General features: G+C 43.8%; 2 protein-coding genes across 10 annotated transcripts in view; both read right to left on the reverse strand.

The window, feature by feature from the left end:
• arb2a (ARB2 cotranscriptional regulator A) overlaps window positions 1-5856 on the reverse strand; it is a 197394-nt gene extending 191538 nt beyond the window's left edge. For 4 of the 9 annotated variants that reach the window (XM_023978245.2, XM_023978237.2, XM_070437109.1 and 1 more), the window contains exons 1-3: window positions 5753-5856; window positions 4915-4984; window positions 1871-1972 (exon numbers count right to left, since the gene is read on the reverse strand). In XM_023978245.2, the coding sequence (XP_023834013.1) occupies window positions 1871-1972; window positions 4915-4984; window positions 5753-5794 (214 nt within the window). In that variant the 5' untranslated portion in view covers window positions 5795-5856. Of the gene's footprint in view, window positions 1-1870; window positions 1973-4914; window positions 5068-5752 lie in introns of all 9 variants that reach the window. The other 5 variants (XM_023978239.2, XM_023978242.2, XM_023978241.1 and 2 more) reach the window with 5 other exon arrangements.
• Window positions 5857-9148: 3292 nt separating this feature from the next.
• kiaa0825 (KIAA0825 ortholog) overlaps window positions 9149-18036 on the reverse strand; it is a 164536-nt gene continuing 155648 nt past the window's right edge. Inside the window, 1 exon segment of the mRNA XM_070437110.1 lies at window positions 9149-9501. Coding sequence (XP_070293211.1) covers window positions 9339-9501 — 163 coding nt within the window. The 3' untranslated portion in view covers window positions 9149-9338.

Below are 18036 nucleotides of genomic sequence, written 5' to 3' on the forward strand. Positions count from 1 at the left end.
GGTACAAGGCCCGCGGATGCGGGGCGCTCTTTCCAGTCACGAGTCCAACGGCCTTCTGGGACGTCTGGCAGCTCAGGCCCAGACAGCAGGTGTGGCGTAAACTCTCTCTCCTTCTCATTCCTTCTTCATCTCTCTCTCCCTTTTTTCCCCTCGTCCTGGCCTCGTCACATTTGTCTGTAGTCCACATCCACCTGAGGTGTGAGGAGGAGAGAGAGAGCACCACAACTGTTCCCCACGCTGCCTTTGAGGCTGGGCTTTGAATGGCAGCCAATCAGCATTCACCCTGGTAACTCCAATGCCACCGCTCTCTACCAGGCCCAGCCAAGTGGGGAGTGACTGGGTGCAGTGTATGTGCATTAGGAGTTACATTACGGGCAAAAGTGGTTGAATCATTGGGTGGAAACTAGAGATACAAACACAAATTCAGAGTTTACAGGGGAGAACTTTTTACCACCCGTGTTTATTTTCATAGCCCAGGTTCATTTTACAATAACAGCTAAATGAGGAACAAGCAGGGAATAATGTGATGAGGGAGCGAGCAATTCAAGACTAGTAGCTTTTTCAAGCTAAACAATTATCCCCGCGTCGGTTTAATGCCTCCAAATACAGAGGTTTACAATGAGGCCATCTATCCTTCCGTTGACACCGCAACATAACAAAGCACAAAACAGTGTTCAATTTAATTGTGACCTCTAACGACTGCAAAACGCAGAACGCTGAAAAACTCAAAAGTACACAACCCAAACAGCCGGAGGATCTCATACTTTCTCAATTATCCCGCAACGGCAAACCCCGGCCAAAGAAAAAGCATCATGTTAAGATAAAAGACTGCATAAGCATTTTCATCTCTCCCTAAATTGCACCAATTTACACCCTGTTATCGCGTGATAAATCTTACACTGCTTACTCGCCCGGCATTACAACATTTTTGCTTTCATCGTTAGCTGTTAGACAACATTTAGCACCGAAAAGCCAGTTTGTCAACATGGAGAACTAATAGCCAGCTTGTGCCTAAGAGATGGGCACCGGGGGGGGGTATCGGTTTAAAAAGGCGCCCGCAGAAAAGTACCTTGAAGAAATCAATTATACATTCACGGTGGTGAGAGGAGAGATCTACTAAACAACGGTGTGTGTGTGTGTGTGTGTGTGTGTGTGTATACGAGAGTTCAGCTCCATCGCCTCCACATCGCGGCCTCTCAGAGGATTACGTTTCCGCAACTTTTCTCCCCTTTTCGAGCATAATTAGCATGCCGTTCTCGATTTCGGAGCTTAATTAGGTGTACATAACCTTGGATTTCCAGTAATGAAAAACCGGAGGGCTACTGTGATGAAGCCATCATCTTTATAATTAAGATACCTGTATCAACTGTACACAGCCTTCTATATATTCATTTCATTACATGGTCATGTTTCTTTTTACACTATATAGACGTAGGCTAACTTTGCTGCGGGAGTGAAGAATACCGTACAGTCGTGGCAGCGCTGAGCCGGAAGGACTTTAGTTTGAATAGAAATGATATTCTTGGAGAGGAGAGTGAAGAAAGACAACCAGGCAGGCTCCTCAGAAGTGGCAGCCCGGGCCTGTTCTTAGGCCAGGTTATGCAAATCCTCCGTCAGATGGAGAGCAAGGCTGAGTAGGTTACTGACAGGCCGTATAGTACACAACATGTCCTCAGCCACAGTACAGCCACACAGTCAGCAGAGACTGTGACAGAGAGAGAGAGACAGAGAGAGCGAGAGAGAGAGCAGTGCAGGAGAAAGAAAGAAGGAGAGGGAGAGGCCACTGGGGGAATATTAAGAGCCAAACACACCAGGCGTCCACCTGGGATAAAATAATCCATACATACAGAATATAAATGATATGACTTACGCTCGTTGAAGGCATACTCAAACTCTTCAAGCGTCTTGGGGAAATTGAGCGGAGGTTCGTCCTTCTTCATGAGTTCGTCCAGGTCTATCCTGGACAACAGGTCTGGGCCAGGTGTGGGGAGGGACACAGGAAATCTATATTAGCTACTTAGCCTTGCTAAAACACAGAGGGCGGCCTTTCCGTGGTGCAAAATCATTGTGCAAAAAAAATACCAGAAACCTCAATCTGTTAGCGTGATTTAACTTGACTTTTTTCTTCAACAATGTGTCATATAAGGAGGCAACTACTTATGTATTGCTCAGTTTAAACTCTTTACAAACATTTGCCTTCTTATAAACACACGTTGTTTTAAATTAAATCACACTGCGAGATTGAGGCTTACAGTGTTTTTCCGCACTTAGCACAATGATTTTGCAACACGAACATGTTGCTCAAAGGCAGTCATACATAATATAGGCCTAGTTTCATCTCATCTGTTGCTTAATGTTTGTTCGTTTTTATGGATCCCAGGACTCCCAGGAGCCATACTTGTGAACTTTTGCTTCGACCATGGCTTAAACCATTAGTCTAAAATGGCTAGCTGCTAGCTTTTCTCACAGGTCAAACTGGCCAAATTACCCACGATGCTGAGGACCTCCAGCTGAGCAGATAATTATCCGGTAACAAAATGACAAACCAACCCATCGGAGACGTTAAAAAGTAGAGCCCCCATCCAATTGCATTTGTTCAACAGGCCACCTGAAGCAGATTGTTAAACCAGCCAACTGCTTGGTTTCATTTGTTACCCATGGTCTAAGTGAAATGTGCCAATATATTGTTGCATGCTGCTTCCTTGACTAGGCTACTGACGTCACACAAAATTCAAAAGGGTTTTCGCATACATGACAAAATGACACGGTTTTGCTCATCCATTTAACACGCATCCATGCACTGAAAAAAAAGACTAGGAGGATTATATAACACGGAACGTTGCATTCAGACACCGTAAAAGTCAAAAGACTCCTCGCGGTGTCGTCAAAGAGCAGTCATACTGCTATAGCCTGGAGCGGTAGTGTGATCCATTAAAGTAATCAACTCCATGGTGTTGGCATATGGTGGCTTTGAGTTGGAATCCCATTTGGGTCAAGATCATTTTTAAAAGGAGAATACCCTCCATTGCTGGTCCTCAACTGAAATAGAGCAAATGTGACGAAGTAGCCAGTTATCAAAACCCATTTGAAACCTTAAAGTGTAGAAGTCTACGTCATTTTGCCTATATTCATTGCGGTGACTGATATTTCTGTATTAAACCTCTGAGTGTTGCCTGCTCTTCGATTCACAGTACAACCACAAAATAGCTATTTAAACCCACGTTAGGCTACGTCCAAAAAAAGGGTGTTGATATAGGTGTACACTAGCACAGCAACAAAAAAAAAACACATCCGTGAGAGTGAAGAAAGCTCTGTTCTTGATCACAATGTCTATATAGGCTAGGCCAGTCAGTAAATAGCATGTTACCAAATTGACAGGAAAGCACAATCAAATGATGTGTCTTTTACTGCATCGGCGTGGTGGGAAAAGTACCCAATTGTCATACTTAAGTGACTGTCACTTAACATACTGTGACAATTGTTGCTGTAGGGGACCATCTTGGTTGAACAGAATGTAACTAATTAAAAAGGCTAGGTATTCAGTGCTATTGTAGTGTTTCCTCTCATTATAGCATCATGCATACACTATCACTAATTGGGCCTATTACAAAAGGAGGCTATTGGACGTGGTTAGCGGTCATAACAAAAAAACACTGATTGCTACATACCTTTTTTGACTTTTACTTTAGCAATACCCTTCGAATAATATAACTTACGCCTCATGAGCTTAGTTCAACTGTGTTACCCCATCAGGGGGGGGGGGGGGCTCTCAAAATCGTAGTTATTTAATAGAAAAACAACCAAATTGGATGTTCTAAGTCCATAAAAATGCTTAAACCACATCAGGAGACCACTGAGAACTGGAAAATAAATCGAACACATTTGGATTTTGGGGTGTAGTTACCCCATTTACTGCCATTGTTTTTGATTAGTGGCGTTTCTGCAGCGCTCATATAATTGCAGAGTTTGCAAAACAAAATGGCCACTGGATTGATGCAAATAATCATTATATCATTCTGCCAGGTAGGCATACGCTACTTGGTAGTCAAAATATAACCAGAAGGTTACAATTAGCATCATTGCTAACGGCTATAGAAAGTGTAGACACACATACACAGAAATAAGCTTTTTGTGCTTATAGAACATTTCTGGGATATTTTATTTTATCTCATGAAACATAGGACCAACACTTTATATGTTGCGCTTGTATTTTTGTTCAGTATAAGTTCAATAAATGGAGTTTCCGTGTGTCCGTCCGCATTCTTCACAATGCAGACTTTATTGGGCCCTAAGAGTGGTTACAACACTCCATCCCCATCCCTTAGCTGTTTAACAAAACTGAGGTGGGGTTCCTGCTTTGTTATTGTTTGAACTACAAATTGCCCCTTTACTAGTCTCCCGATCTGTTCCATATAAATGGTTGGTGTTTAGCCTTTATAGGGGAAAAGCATCCTATAAATAGGCCTAGGCTTAACCAGTCAATTCAAACATGGCTATGTGTGTCCCATCTTTACTGGAAACTGTGGAAAGACAAAGCGGTTATTGAGAGGAGAAAATCTCTAAACTATAGGCTTCAGCCTAAGAAGGCAAGCACATGTCTCCCTTCAGCAGAATCAGACTGAAGTCCTTCCTACTCTAATAGACTAAAGTCCCCTCTGCAAACACATGTTGACGCAAACAGTAGGCATAGCTGACAGACAGTAGGAGCGGGCTGAAGATAGTTATGACTTACACTTTCACAAGTCTCCATTCGCCCCGATAACACACAATCCCTTGGACACCAATGAATACAAGTTTGCTCGTTTATCAATTACTTTCGAACTGCGAGTGTGCACAGCGAAAAAAAAACATTTTCAGGGTACTATACACAAACCCACAGTCACTCATCTGCACAAGGAAGGAAATACCAGTTACCTAGTTGCTCACCTTTCAGGGCAGTAGTTTTCTCTTTATTCTCTTGGCCGGGAATCTGGGCCATAGTTATCTACAAAATGAACAGTATAAAAGTACAGGGTCAAGTAAGCATGGATCTTCTCTTCTTGTGGATCACTGCTGGTTAGCGTTACTCTACATGGAAGGGAATAGAAAATGATTGATTGTTTAGTTAGTTACAATGTACTTTAACAACATTGTTTGTATTGTAGAGGGAGGTACATTATAGTGAAGGCAACACATTCATTTCTAATAATAGTAACAAGGAATGATCACACAGGTATGTAGAAGGCATTGTATCCATCTTGAGTAACGTTAGTTAACAAGGCACACAGAGTAAACCACTTCCCTTACAATTTCATTTCTGGCATTACTTGACACCACTGTTGTAACCACACTGCATTGTGCGGTACCATAACGACTATCGTGTAGTTATTGCATAGCCTAATTTAATGTGGCTAGGTAATGTAGACGATTTAGCTAGCTAAACAATTAACATGCATAAGTGTGCAACTAAGTTAACTAGCTAGCCACCTTAGCTAGCTGAAATACCAACAAACACTGCCATATCAAAACGCGTATGTTACAATTTAGACAAAGCAGAGCGAGCGACTGTCTAGGTCAAAAGACAGACATAGGCAACCCAGATGTATTCATGCATAAAATAACAACCAAATGCTAGGGACTGAAAGTGTGCATTCATGCCAGTGAAGGCACGTCCAAGAGAGAAGCATTCGTTTCACACGTGTGCATGGCCGAAGTAATCGCCAGTGAAATACTACTATGTTTTACAGTCATGCATTTAGCTTCGAACACATACCACCACTACAAACGAATATCCAAAATAACAATTAGCCAGCATCCCCTGCTTCCTTAAAATGTACAAAAACAGGAAGGAATCTCAGAATTGGAAACTTCCGGGTTACCGAGACAACCGTCTGGTAGGAATATTTAAAGGGACAGCTCCACGCTGTTTCACCCACCATGTTTCACATTTGAATAATTGTGAAGCATTAGGTATAATTCTCTCATCCTATGCCCCCCCCCCCCCCACCACCACATCCCTGCAACAATGTTTTCAGAAGTATAAGCAGTTTTAATCCTCCTATATAAACATTATATCCCAAAGGCAGGATAGGTCTACTGTTTGAATAAATATGTGTCCTTACATTTGCTCAGGGATATCAAAGAGTCATAACTCCTGCAGAAGCATATTCTCATCCTAAACATTAGAATAAGCTCTTCTTTGGAATTCCCTCCTGTGTAGACTAAACCAAATCAAAGCTTCCATTCTGTCCTGAGAATAGAGGAGAGAAGCCCATTATGTAAACCCTAAAATCTTACAGGAGCAGTGGCTTAACACATTTCTACACCAATATGAAAATAATGATTTGCTTATCGCTATATTATATTAAATGTAAGCAGCACAGTTTTTCAGATAAAGCAAAATAATAGTTTGAGAGTATTTTGTTGTTGTTAGTATAAGTATTCTACTAGTCGTTCATATACTGTATGTATCCTACTGATCACACATTTGAATGAAACTAGGAAAAACAGCAACATAGCTGTCTAGTTGACACGCTATGTATGTACAGCGGAATAAATAGCAATGTAATGTGATGAAATCATGAAGAATATATATTATTTATTATTTTCATGTTTAATTCTGGTAGATTCTGTCTCATCTCATGAATAAGAATATACAGAAAACCTGGAAACAAAAAGTATCACAAATCACAAATAACAAACTATGCTCTCAGCGCACAAATGTCTGACTGATGTTATATGGTGGGACACATTCTGGTGACATTGTGTAATCATAACACATCTTTTCCTCTAAATCGGGGGATTTGAAGTGACTTTTTTTGGGAACTGGGAAAGAAATATGCTGACACCAATGCCTTTACACAAGCTTCTTCAACTTCAGTGATCACATAGTCCCTGGATAAACATATTCTCAAGCAAACAAACTCGGTCTCCAATCCAGAAACCTGTCCCGTGGATGTGCACCAAAAATATGAATTCCCAGTGATAACAAACAAAGAGAAGAGTGTATCTCTCAGTACACATACATGAAATCATTCATGCAAGTACACACACACGCAGGCAAGCCCACACACACACATGCACACACGCAGGGGAGCACACACCCAGGGTTTGAAAGTAACCGATTACATGCAATCGGTTACATGTCATTTTTTTATTTTTTTTATTAACTGCAATCAGTAACGTTACCAAAACATTTTTGTAATCAGATTACAGATACTTTTGAAAAACGACATGATTACTTCTTGGATTACTTTTAAATTCAGAAAATACCTAATGACACTTTCTCTTTTCTCAATGACATTCAACTCAGCATTGAAAAAAATACACAAGATTAAGTTTGATCCACCTGAGGGAGTCTGACCACAAGTCAGAGGTCACTACGATGGCACACCAAATGCATTTGATGGATCCTTTTTGTCTTCTTCTAATGCCTCGTAAAACCCTTCGCACTCATGGGAATTGACTTACATGGATTGGGCTATACTGAAATGTTACTTACAGAAGAAATATGAAAAATATACTACGCATCAGCATGGTAGCAATTGAAAAGGTACAGTTTAGGATATTATGGGGAAATGATTAGACCAAAGTTCACCTGACACAAGATTGAATCAAAATATTACACTTTTGATTTTATGTACATTTTACATTTACTGTATTTTGTTGCATTTGTTGATAACGAAATCTGAAAATACTCTGGATACATTCGGTAATAAGACTATTCCTGGAAAATGTGGGGTAGGTGCAACATAAGATAAAAACATTACAAAGGTTTGAGTGAGAGGACTAACTGATGTCTCCAAGTGGCCACACACCTCTCCAAAGTGTGCACAATTCCCTAAGCAATTTCAATGCACTTTTAGACTCAAAGAAGAGTCTTCAACTATACGTTATATATTTATTTCGCTCTCCTAGCTGTGCCGTTGAGGAACTAGAGTTTCATTTCGAACCCAACCCTGCATCTCCGCCGTCACACAATTACCAACAAGCTCTCACAGTCTCACGTCAGAATCAAACGTTCATCCATGCTTCTCAAACATAACATTTCAAAGTGTTTTGGTGACTTCTCTGTATCGTTCCAAGGTTAAGTTTAGGCATTAATCTGAATTCTTAAGGTTAGGCATTAACTCAGAATGGTTAAGGTAAGGGTTAATGTTTGGGATAGGCTTAAAACAAACCTTTTAGGGTTAGGGTTATCGCTGGATTCAAACATGCAACCTTTCGAAGCAGGGGCAGATGCTTACACCCATCCATCATCCCTGTCCACAACACCTACTTGGTTTCCACGTCATCTCCCGATGTCCTCAGACATGGATGGATGTCGAATACTGACTTGTATCACGGGTGATCTGCCTGCATTTACTTTTGTTCTATTGCCAACATGACTAGCTAAGTTATAAAATACGATATTACAGTGTTAGGCTTTCACAGGGTAATTCAGAGAAAAATATCGTAATTTTGGTGTGCATAAAAAGGAGTCATGAGTGCATTTAGGTGCGTGTTTCCGCGGCAAATGTCCTTCACAATAAACAAACATAGGCTCATTCTGTTCAGAACAACCCAGGGTGTGACGCCATGTCATCTGGTAACTGTACATCAAACATGGGGATCGTGGTTTGGAAATGTGAGGTGCTTGTATGACATCAAAGTGGTATTTATTCTAATCCTCTACGTCTCATCTTTCAAAATACATCGAGTCATTTTAATTTACAGCATTTCCCTCACTCAGACACCAAAAACGTTGCAAATTGTACCCAATTACTGGGAGGGATGGGGGAAACTTCTTGTCATGCGCGACGCTCAAATTCAGAACAGCTGTTAGTCAAACCCCATACCGCGCCAGATCCAGAGCTCTGACATCATGTATAGCATGTTACTGTACAGCCATTACGTTCCAATTTAGGCACTTGTTAAAAATCTGCAATTGTCCCTCCCTATACGGGTATGAGTGTAAAGGGCTACATGGAAAGTAATCCAAAAGCAACTGAAAGTAATCAGATTACGTTACTGAGTTTGGGTAATCCAAAAGTTGCGTTACTGATTACAACTTTGGACAGGTAACTCGTAACGGATAACATTTTGAACGTAACGTACCCAATCCCCCCACGCATGTGTACACACACACACACACACACACACACACACACACACAGGACCACAGCACACACACACACGCGCGCGCGCGCACACACACACACACACACACACACACACACACACACACACACGCACACACACACACACACACACACACACGCACACACACACACACAGCTTCTCCCTTCGCTGTACTGCACAGACGTTACAATGTTTCTCGTTTAACACAAAGGGCTTTTGGAGGAAGGAGTGCAGCAGATTTAATTGATGATGTTTGCTGCTGCATGCTGTTCATCCTGGGCTGCCTGGGTGACTCCGGGGGGGCCTTGGGATCCAGGGCTCTGGTTGAAGTAGGCTTTCTGCAGCTCCTCCACCAGAGGCTTCTCTTCATCTTCCAGAACTGCACCATCCTGCATCTCCCACCTGGAATACACATACAGACAGACAGACATATACACAGTGCTTAGTTAGTTACCAGAGTTTTCTATCATCTATAACACACACATATCCCAGCTCTGTCTGACAAAGAAAGACAGAGACAGAGACACACACACACATACATACATACACACGCACACACACACTTCTCCCTCAGATTCTGCCAGGTTCAGCACAGAGATCAAGTGGAGAATACTCCAATGCCCACACCACATGCACTCAGTGCACTCTCGCAGATGTACAGCGTTGGTATAAAAACCAAGATGTACACTGTGAAGTTTTCATATGGGAATGTGTCTTGGTATTTCAGAGTGTACAATATGTCAGATTCAGAGCTTTCACTGTCAGCCTGTGTATAGAACTCTATGTTTTACATACAAGCGTGAGAGGACTGCTCCCAAAAGAGGTTCCAGGAAACATCAACACAGTGGAAAGTGAGGAAGAAAAACTGAAGCTTTCTCTCTGACAACGTTGAAATATTGATGTGGAGTGCACCTACACTGGTGGTTGACTTCACCTGCTTATCTCCCAGCATACAACTCCTGACCCTCTAGTGGGAAGCACAGTCGAGCGGCACAGTGGACAACTCACAAGGGACAGGTATGATCAGCGTTGATCTGGATTTAGACTTAAACGGAGAGATCGGGATTTTGACAATGACGCCCTGTATCTACTTCCCCAGAGTCAGATGAACTCGCGGATGCCATTTTTACGTCTGTGTGTGTGTGTGCAGTTCGAAGGAAGTTGATAGCTACCGTAGCGTTAGCATTGTCTTGCGAAACCACCTCTAACTTCCTTCATACTGGACACAGATACATACAAATGGTATCCACGATTTCATCTGACTCTAGGGAAGTAGATACAGGGCCTCATTGCCAAAATCTCGAACTATCCCTTTTAAGGTGCCCAACTTCTTTACCTTATCCCTGTCCCTCTTCACCCTCTTCTCTCTTTTTCCACTACTTTTCTCCCTCGAGAGAAAGCCGGCCCTTTGAGCTGTGACTGTGGTCAATCAAATGGTAATATCTATATGGAGAGAGAATGAGCGCAAGGTAGAGTCATGTCGTCCTGTCTAAAGAGAACTCTATCGAACTGTAAATGATTGCATTTTCATCGCAATCTCTGTCTCCTTTTATTGCCCCCCACCTCACTCGCCTATATATTCACCATATCTTCAAACGGGGGAAGGTAGACGTATTGTATATGTGTGAGAGGGAGAGCTTTGACCATGTGACGCATTCCATGCATACAAAAGAGCGGGCTCCTCCATGCAAGCGCTTTGATGGAGTTTCTGCCTCAGTCATTGTGTGTATCTGGCCGAATCAGACATCCTCTTTCTCTTCCTCTCCTGCACTGTCACCGTGGTAATTACCGTCTATACGGGGAGGATTTGTTTATGTAAATATGTGCATTTGATGCATGGGGCCCTTCGCACATGTCTGCTCTCTTCTCCACGGCCTCTTTTTCTCAGTCTCTTCTCCCTCTCCATCTCTCCCTCTCTCTATCACCGAGCCAGTGGACTGTCACCTGATAGACAGACCAAGGAGGGGGAGGAGGGGGGGGGGAGGGGAGGGGGGGGGGGGGGGGGGGGGGTTAGTTAAGTCAGCCTCTCCTTATGACAACTCTATACCTTCCTGAATCCACCACACACTGACACTATAGTAGAAATGATGGGGTGGGGAGTAGGGAGAGAGAGAGGGGCAACAGCTATACCTCATGACTATTACACTACACAGTTCAATAAAAATCCAATCACGTCACTTTATCATCCTATAGTCAGCCATGATTTGAAAGCCCCCCAAAACAAATAATGGGAACATGAAAAACATAATATTTACAAATGTCACAGACGTGCAAAAGGAACCATGGGAGGAGGGAGGGAGGGAGGGAGGGAGGCAGAAACGCTAAAGGTTTTTCAATGTTTAATTTTCAAATAGGATTAAGCAGAATGACATTTAGCTGAAGGTTACTGGCTGAGCGAAGCGACGCATTGTCTTAGCTGATATTGATATTCAGGAAGCGTCCCGCTTGTCACTGGGACAAACAGAGTTGATGAATGAGAAGCCTTTCTGCAGGAAGGTGTTAAGTGCAAATTTACAAGAAGAGAGAGAGAGAGAGAGAGAGAGAGAGAGAGAGAGAGAGAGGTCTAACATACCAACACTTGCCATGTATATATCTAAGCTACCTTATGCTACGAACACTATACAATGTCCAGACAGTGCAGTTTCACATTCACAATGCCAACTGTCCTAGACCCTGACAGAAATGCATTCTAACTGGGACTGAGGGTGATTTAGCTTTAAAAACACACACCAACAATATGTGATTCTATGGCTGTAGCTAATTTGAGCGAGTGAGTGAAAAAAAAACAATGCTGTTTAGAAATTCAGTTTCAAGTAGGCTAAAGTTGACAATAACTTCACAGCATCCTCATTTCAGAAGTTTCCTTGGAATTTACATCTTAATAATGGGAGCCTTACCCTTTAATTCCTACAGGCTGGGCTCATTTCTCATGCATTAATACTGGACTTGCTGACTAGGCGGTTCCTCTGAATACAGAATAGGACACACATATTTAGACTCATATATTTACTGTATTGATGTCACAGGAGATTGTTATAAAAAATTTTTTTTTAAATAAACCTGATGTACTTCGATAGGAATGTATGGGCACAATATTTAAGCCATTGTCGGCTAGCTGCAATGATAGATACACTCTGATGTATGGAGCTAATTCTGACAGTCGACCTTCATATCAATGTTTGTCTCATCTGGAATTAAAGCCATTCTCACGGATTATCCGTGTAAATGACTTCCAGTACCTTCCTTCAGTTAGAATCTTACAATCTACATTTACTCAGGCTATATTAGCATTTTACTTAAACCAACTCTCTACTGAGATCGAGTGCTATAGTGCCAGGACAATCCAGCAGGAAAAAGATAGACTAGAGAGAGAGAAAGGAAGTGAGAGAAGGAGTGATGGCAATTGTGTGAGCTGTCAGTGTCGGAGTGGTTTCCCTCAGAGTGGCGTGTTTGTGCTGCGCTGGGTGCCAGCGCAATCCCCGACAGGTACCCGTGTTTGTTTAAAAGGGTGCCTGTCAAACATAGAGCCACACGGCCCGAGACACTTTGGCTAAATGAGTCTGACAGGGACCTAATCAGGGCCTTTACACATGCTGAGGGCCTCACGGATCCATCATAACCCAAACCTAAACATTTAAAGTGCTCAACTTTCCAAAGGTCAGTGCTTTCCGTGCATGCCAGGATGATATGTGTCAGCAGAGAAGGAGAGCTGAACATTGGTCCTCCACAGGCCTGCTGCAGTAGTCAGCGGTATGGGATAAGCATATGGCACTACATTTCATGCTCCTGCATTTGCCCTTTCGTGTTTACGTTACACTGCCCGTACCATGTGAGTGGGCACTTTTTTTTGCCTTTACACTGAGCACTTCTACACAACACATCAAATACGGTTGTGATGAAAATCATGGTGAACCACAAAGGTTGTGCTTCCCAAGCGATAGGAGATGTGTCGATGTGTATTGTGTGTGTGTGTGTGTGTGTGGTGTGTGTGTGTGTGTGTGTGTGTGTGTGTGTGGTGTGTGTGTGTGTGTGTGCGTGTGTAAGAGAACAGACAACACAGAGAGAGAGAGTGAAAAAGGTAAGAAGACGCCCTGTAGCAAACGGGCCCAAGTTAGTGTAACTGACAAGTTCACAATGCAGAGCAAAGGTCAGCTCTGAACTCAATTTCCATTGAGGAGTCATCTCCAATTCAATTTGTTACCTGACTTCCCTTGGCTAAGCGCGGGATGACAATTGTAACTGACAAGCATGGAACGGGACGGTGGATTTGAATATTGACAAGACAGAGAGTTGACAGAAGGAATTATACTCCAGCTACAGCACTAGTCTATCAAAAGGGAACACCCACTATCTTCAGCACAATGTGTGTGTCCATGGCCCCGCTCAAATGTAGCTACTGAGGCTACATTTGAACATAAATCTAAAGTTAAACTCTTCAGAATGTTCCCTACTTTAAAGCTAAACCTAAACCTCACGCACACATTAGAGAGCTGGGATATCCACAGCTTCCACACTACAACACCCAGAACCCACTCTGTTCATACAGAAGAGTTCCTCTGGTCTCTGGTCCAACCATTGAGATGAATACGTGATCTGTATGATACCGTCTCTCTACCCATACAGCAGTGTTCCTCTGTCAGCAGTCCATCTGTGTCATCAGAGTGACTCTATGTGAAGGCCCTGCTCTATAGCCACAGAGTCTCTGCTGCCCTGTCACGTCAAAGCCGGCCCGTCACCCACCAATCATGCGCCCTCCGACTCGCTCGAAGGCGAGCGATGGAGCGCCTGACCAAAGGGCCACCGACAGATCTGTGAGCCCCCTTTGAAATAGGACGCACACACGCACATCGACACATGCATGCACACACACACACAAGTGTCACACACCATCACACACAAACCCACACGGGCTGCCTCACACCCACGCCATGGACTTAAACCCTCAATCCCAGCAGTGATGAGACCCTCACATCTGAGGACATGGTCGTGACCAAAGGACCCTCTCCAGATATAACCCCCCCTGGCTATACATCCCCTAAATGCACGCACTCACGCACGCACACACACACACACACACACACACACGCACACGCACACGCACACGCACACGCACACGCACACACACACCTACACCAATACATCCACACACACACCTACGCAGACAGACACACTAATGCCTTCCCTGCACTACAGAGGAAGACAGGGAGGAGGGAGTGAGGGTGATAGAGATATAAAGTTGTGACTGAACACCGCAGCAAAGTTCAGGTCTGCGACACAAACCTCTTAGAGAGAGTTTGGTGGCAAGGCTGGGCTTGAAGAGTTTCCTGCAGTAAGATCTAAGTGACTATGATTTTCAATTGAAAATCTTCACCTTGTAGATTGACCAATGTTCATAGACATTCGTTTCACATAGACATTCATTTCACATAGACATTAATTTCACATAGACATTCATAACACCATTTCGGGTGAAACTCCAGTATGGCGTTTGATCAGGTGACCATTCCTTTGTGAGGGTGGTCCTGGGTCTTCAACATTCTCAAGTCACTTAGACTGTGCAAATTTGCACTGGCTTAATTAATGAATAATCAAATCCATGCTCTAAATTGATGGGGCCATTTCCATATTAATATGTTTGCCTCCTGACTGCGTATTTGTTTTTACTGCAGCAAGGAAAGTTGCAATTATTCTACAGTTAGCTATATCAATTAGGTTGGTACTACAGGAACTGATTGCTGCCATTGGTATGGACTGCATCATCTCCCACCACCCAGAAGGAGTGATGCCTTCTCTGGGAGAGAGAAACACACAACACAATCCCCAACCAGTGATCTCTGGAGCTATGCAGTTCAATAAACTCACCAACCTCTCCCAGTGTTAGTGAGAGCAGCACGGCAGCTCTTCTCCTCCCAGTGCTTGACTCAGGCCTTTGTTCAGCACTGGTTAGCCTGGCGGTGCTCATATGGCTGGCTGTGGCACCTCTCACTAAAATAGATCCCTGGAAGGTTGGGACTCTCAGAGAGAAGGCTGGAGCCCCGGACCTCTTTGCTTGAGCTAAATCATGACCCGCACCGCAACTCTCGACAGGACAGACAACCACTCCCTCAATGTCAGTAAGACCAAGGAGCTGATCGTAGACTACAGGAAACGCAGGGCGAGCACGTCCCCATCCACGTTAGGGGGGTTGAAGTGGACCGGGTCTAGAGCTGCAAGTTCCTCAGTGGACTTAAAATGGTCCACACACACGCAAACAGTCGTGAATAAGTCATGCCAGCGCCTCGTACCCCTCAGGACGGTTGAAAGAATTTGTCATGGGTCCTCAAATCCTCAAAAAGGTCTACTGCTGCACCATTGAGAGCATTTTGACTGGCTGCATCACTGCTTGGTATGGCAACTGCACCGCCATTGATCGCATGGTGCTACAGTGGGTGGTACGGACAGCCCAGTACATCACTGGGGACGAGCTCCCTGGCATCCAGGGCATCTATATCAGGCTGTGTGGAAGGAAGGCCTGGAAAATAGCTAAAGACTCCAGCCACCCAAGCCATAGACTGTTCTCTCTGCTTCCGCACGGAAAGTGGTACCGGAGCAACAAGTCTGACACCAACAGCCTCCCGAACAGCTTCTATCTCACAAGCCATAAGACTGCTAAATATCGTAGCTAACAAAATGGCTACACGGACAATCTGCACTGACCCTATCTGATTTTAGATTGATTTTAGTCTCTATGCACACTCACACACACTGACACTCCAACACACACACACACACACACACACGTCATTTTCTCACACACACATATTCATACTTACTCTACACACACACACACACACACACATTTTGTATCGTAATACTGATATTGATTACTGCATTGTTGGGAAAGAGCAAGTAAACAAGGCATTTCCCTGTACTTGTGCACGTGACAATGAAAAACTTGAAACCTATTTTCCTCTGACGGCCCCTCACAGGACCTGTCTGTCTCTCACGCTGCAGGCAGTCGCATGTGGCACCAACCAACAACTAGTGTGGTCGGAATAAGACCCACTTCCCATACCAATCCCAGCCAAACTAGTTGTGCCGTATTCCAACGGAGCACTAGTCTCTGTGAGGAGCAGAGTCGATGTCTGCATGCAGAACAATGTGTTTTAATGTTTTAATGTGTGTATCTCTGAGAGGCTGAACCCTCCCCTCCCTCCCTCTCTCCCTGTAGAAGTCTCAGTGTGGAGCAGAAGCTGCAGACACCTGCTAAGGGCTGAGGCAAGCCTCCAGGTCCCCGGGATCAAACAGCTCGGTACAGGCAATCTGTCTTGCTCGACAGGCCAGGGCAGAGCGCAGAGAGAGGGGGGATGACAGCTCTTATTTTACCCCCGTGGCCCTGCTCCACTACACACAGGCAGACCAGCCCCCAGAAGCAGCAACACAGACAGACCCCAGCCCCTACCCCAGCAGGCCCTCCATAACCCTCCAAATGCATAAAATATAGGCCCATGAATTAATGAACAAAGATGCTGGTGATAAACAGACACCAACTTTAGCTTCCCCACTCCCTGCTGAACAGGGAAAAGAACAAAAATATATTCCTCCTGATTTCACCTAGATATGCTACCAGGAAATAGGCTATCATTTATTCAGCACATTCCCTTCTTAGTTGTGCATATATGAAGTCTTAAACACGGTGATGCACGAGAGACTTGAGAGAATTGACTGACACGGGGCCCTGCTTTAAACAAGTGAGACATTGATACCTCAAAACTTTATTCAACCCCCTGGAAAATCCTTTCCATGACATACAATATCAATTGCCGGCTATACTTAAAGGAGAATTCCACCCCAAAAACGATGTACCGGCATTTGTTTCGTTAGTCCATTGTTGACACAGTCCCAAAAATGTTTCGCTTGTCAGCACTCAAGTTCTCTAGATATGTAACTTGGAAAAAATACAGAAATCATCCTTGTGTGATGCATTTTGCATCATACGATGCTGAATTGATGCTCTTTCCCGACAATGCATTAATCAATATAAATAATCCAACGGTGTCATGGTAGGTCGGGAGTAATAGAGTACTTTCCACCTCAATCTGGTGACTGTGTTGAGTCACTTAACAGGTCCTCCTTCCTTCCACACCAAGCAGCCATATAGAGATGTGGAGGGGCTGCTGTGGTCGCCATAATGACGTTATTAGTTAATAGTCCTGTGGTTGGGCTTCGTCTTTGTGTCAGGGCTGGTGTGAAGCGATTACCCCGAGAGGACATTGATCTCACCTGCCGCTGGAACACATTCCACCCCGGGAGCCTGATCTACCGGCAAAACACCGGCCTTTCAAGTTGGGAAGGAGGGCTTAGTCCAATCTGATCACACGACGCGCCCTTACCATTTCAAACAGCTCATTTCACCCTATGCTAATGGCAGTTTTAGGGGGTTAAAGAGATAAATAAGTCCTCGCTGTCAGCTCATTTAAAATCAAATGCCACCTAATTATAGCTGTATGTGTTTTCAAACACTTTGCATAATTTATTGTACTGCTTTTCCTAATCTACAGATTTCTATCAGTGGGGCTGTGTGTTTTTTATCCCGGTTTTATAATGAAATTATAATGCTCTGCCACTACAGCCACCAACAGAAGCCTGAAGGAGATAAGGTGACAGTGAAAAGGCTTTCATAGTCACTGCTCACCTTGTAAGGATTTGCCTGCCAAAGTGAGGGGCTATTGTCAGCACTGAGAGCGCACATGCCAATAGAGATCACACGGGATCCGCCACACCGCCGCTCCACGGCAATCGCACGCAAAACTAAGGACTGCTTCCTGTTTTCCTACTCCTCATTGCAATACGGATCGTTTTACCCAACAGAAGTAGGAGTAGTAGTAATTGTGTATTTACCATACAACACGCTCGATAAAAAAATGCATGACAGACTCAACAAGTCCACATATTGGC

The sequence above is a fragment of the Salvelinus sp. IW2-2015 genome, linkage group LG33 (genome assembly GCF_002910315.2).
Source record: "Salvelinus sp. IW2-2015 linkage group LG33, ASM291031v2, whole genome shotgun sequence".
Lineage (NCBI taxonomy): Eukaryota > Metazoa > Chordata > Actinopteri > Salmoniformes > Salmonidae > Salvelinus > Salvelinus sp. IW2-2015.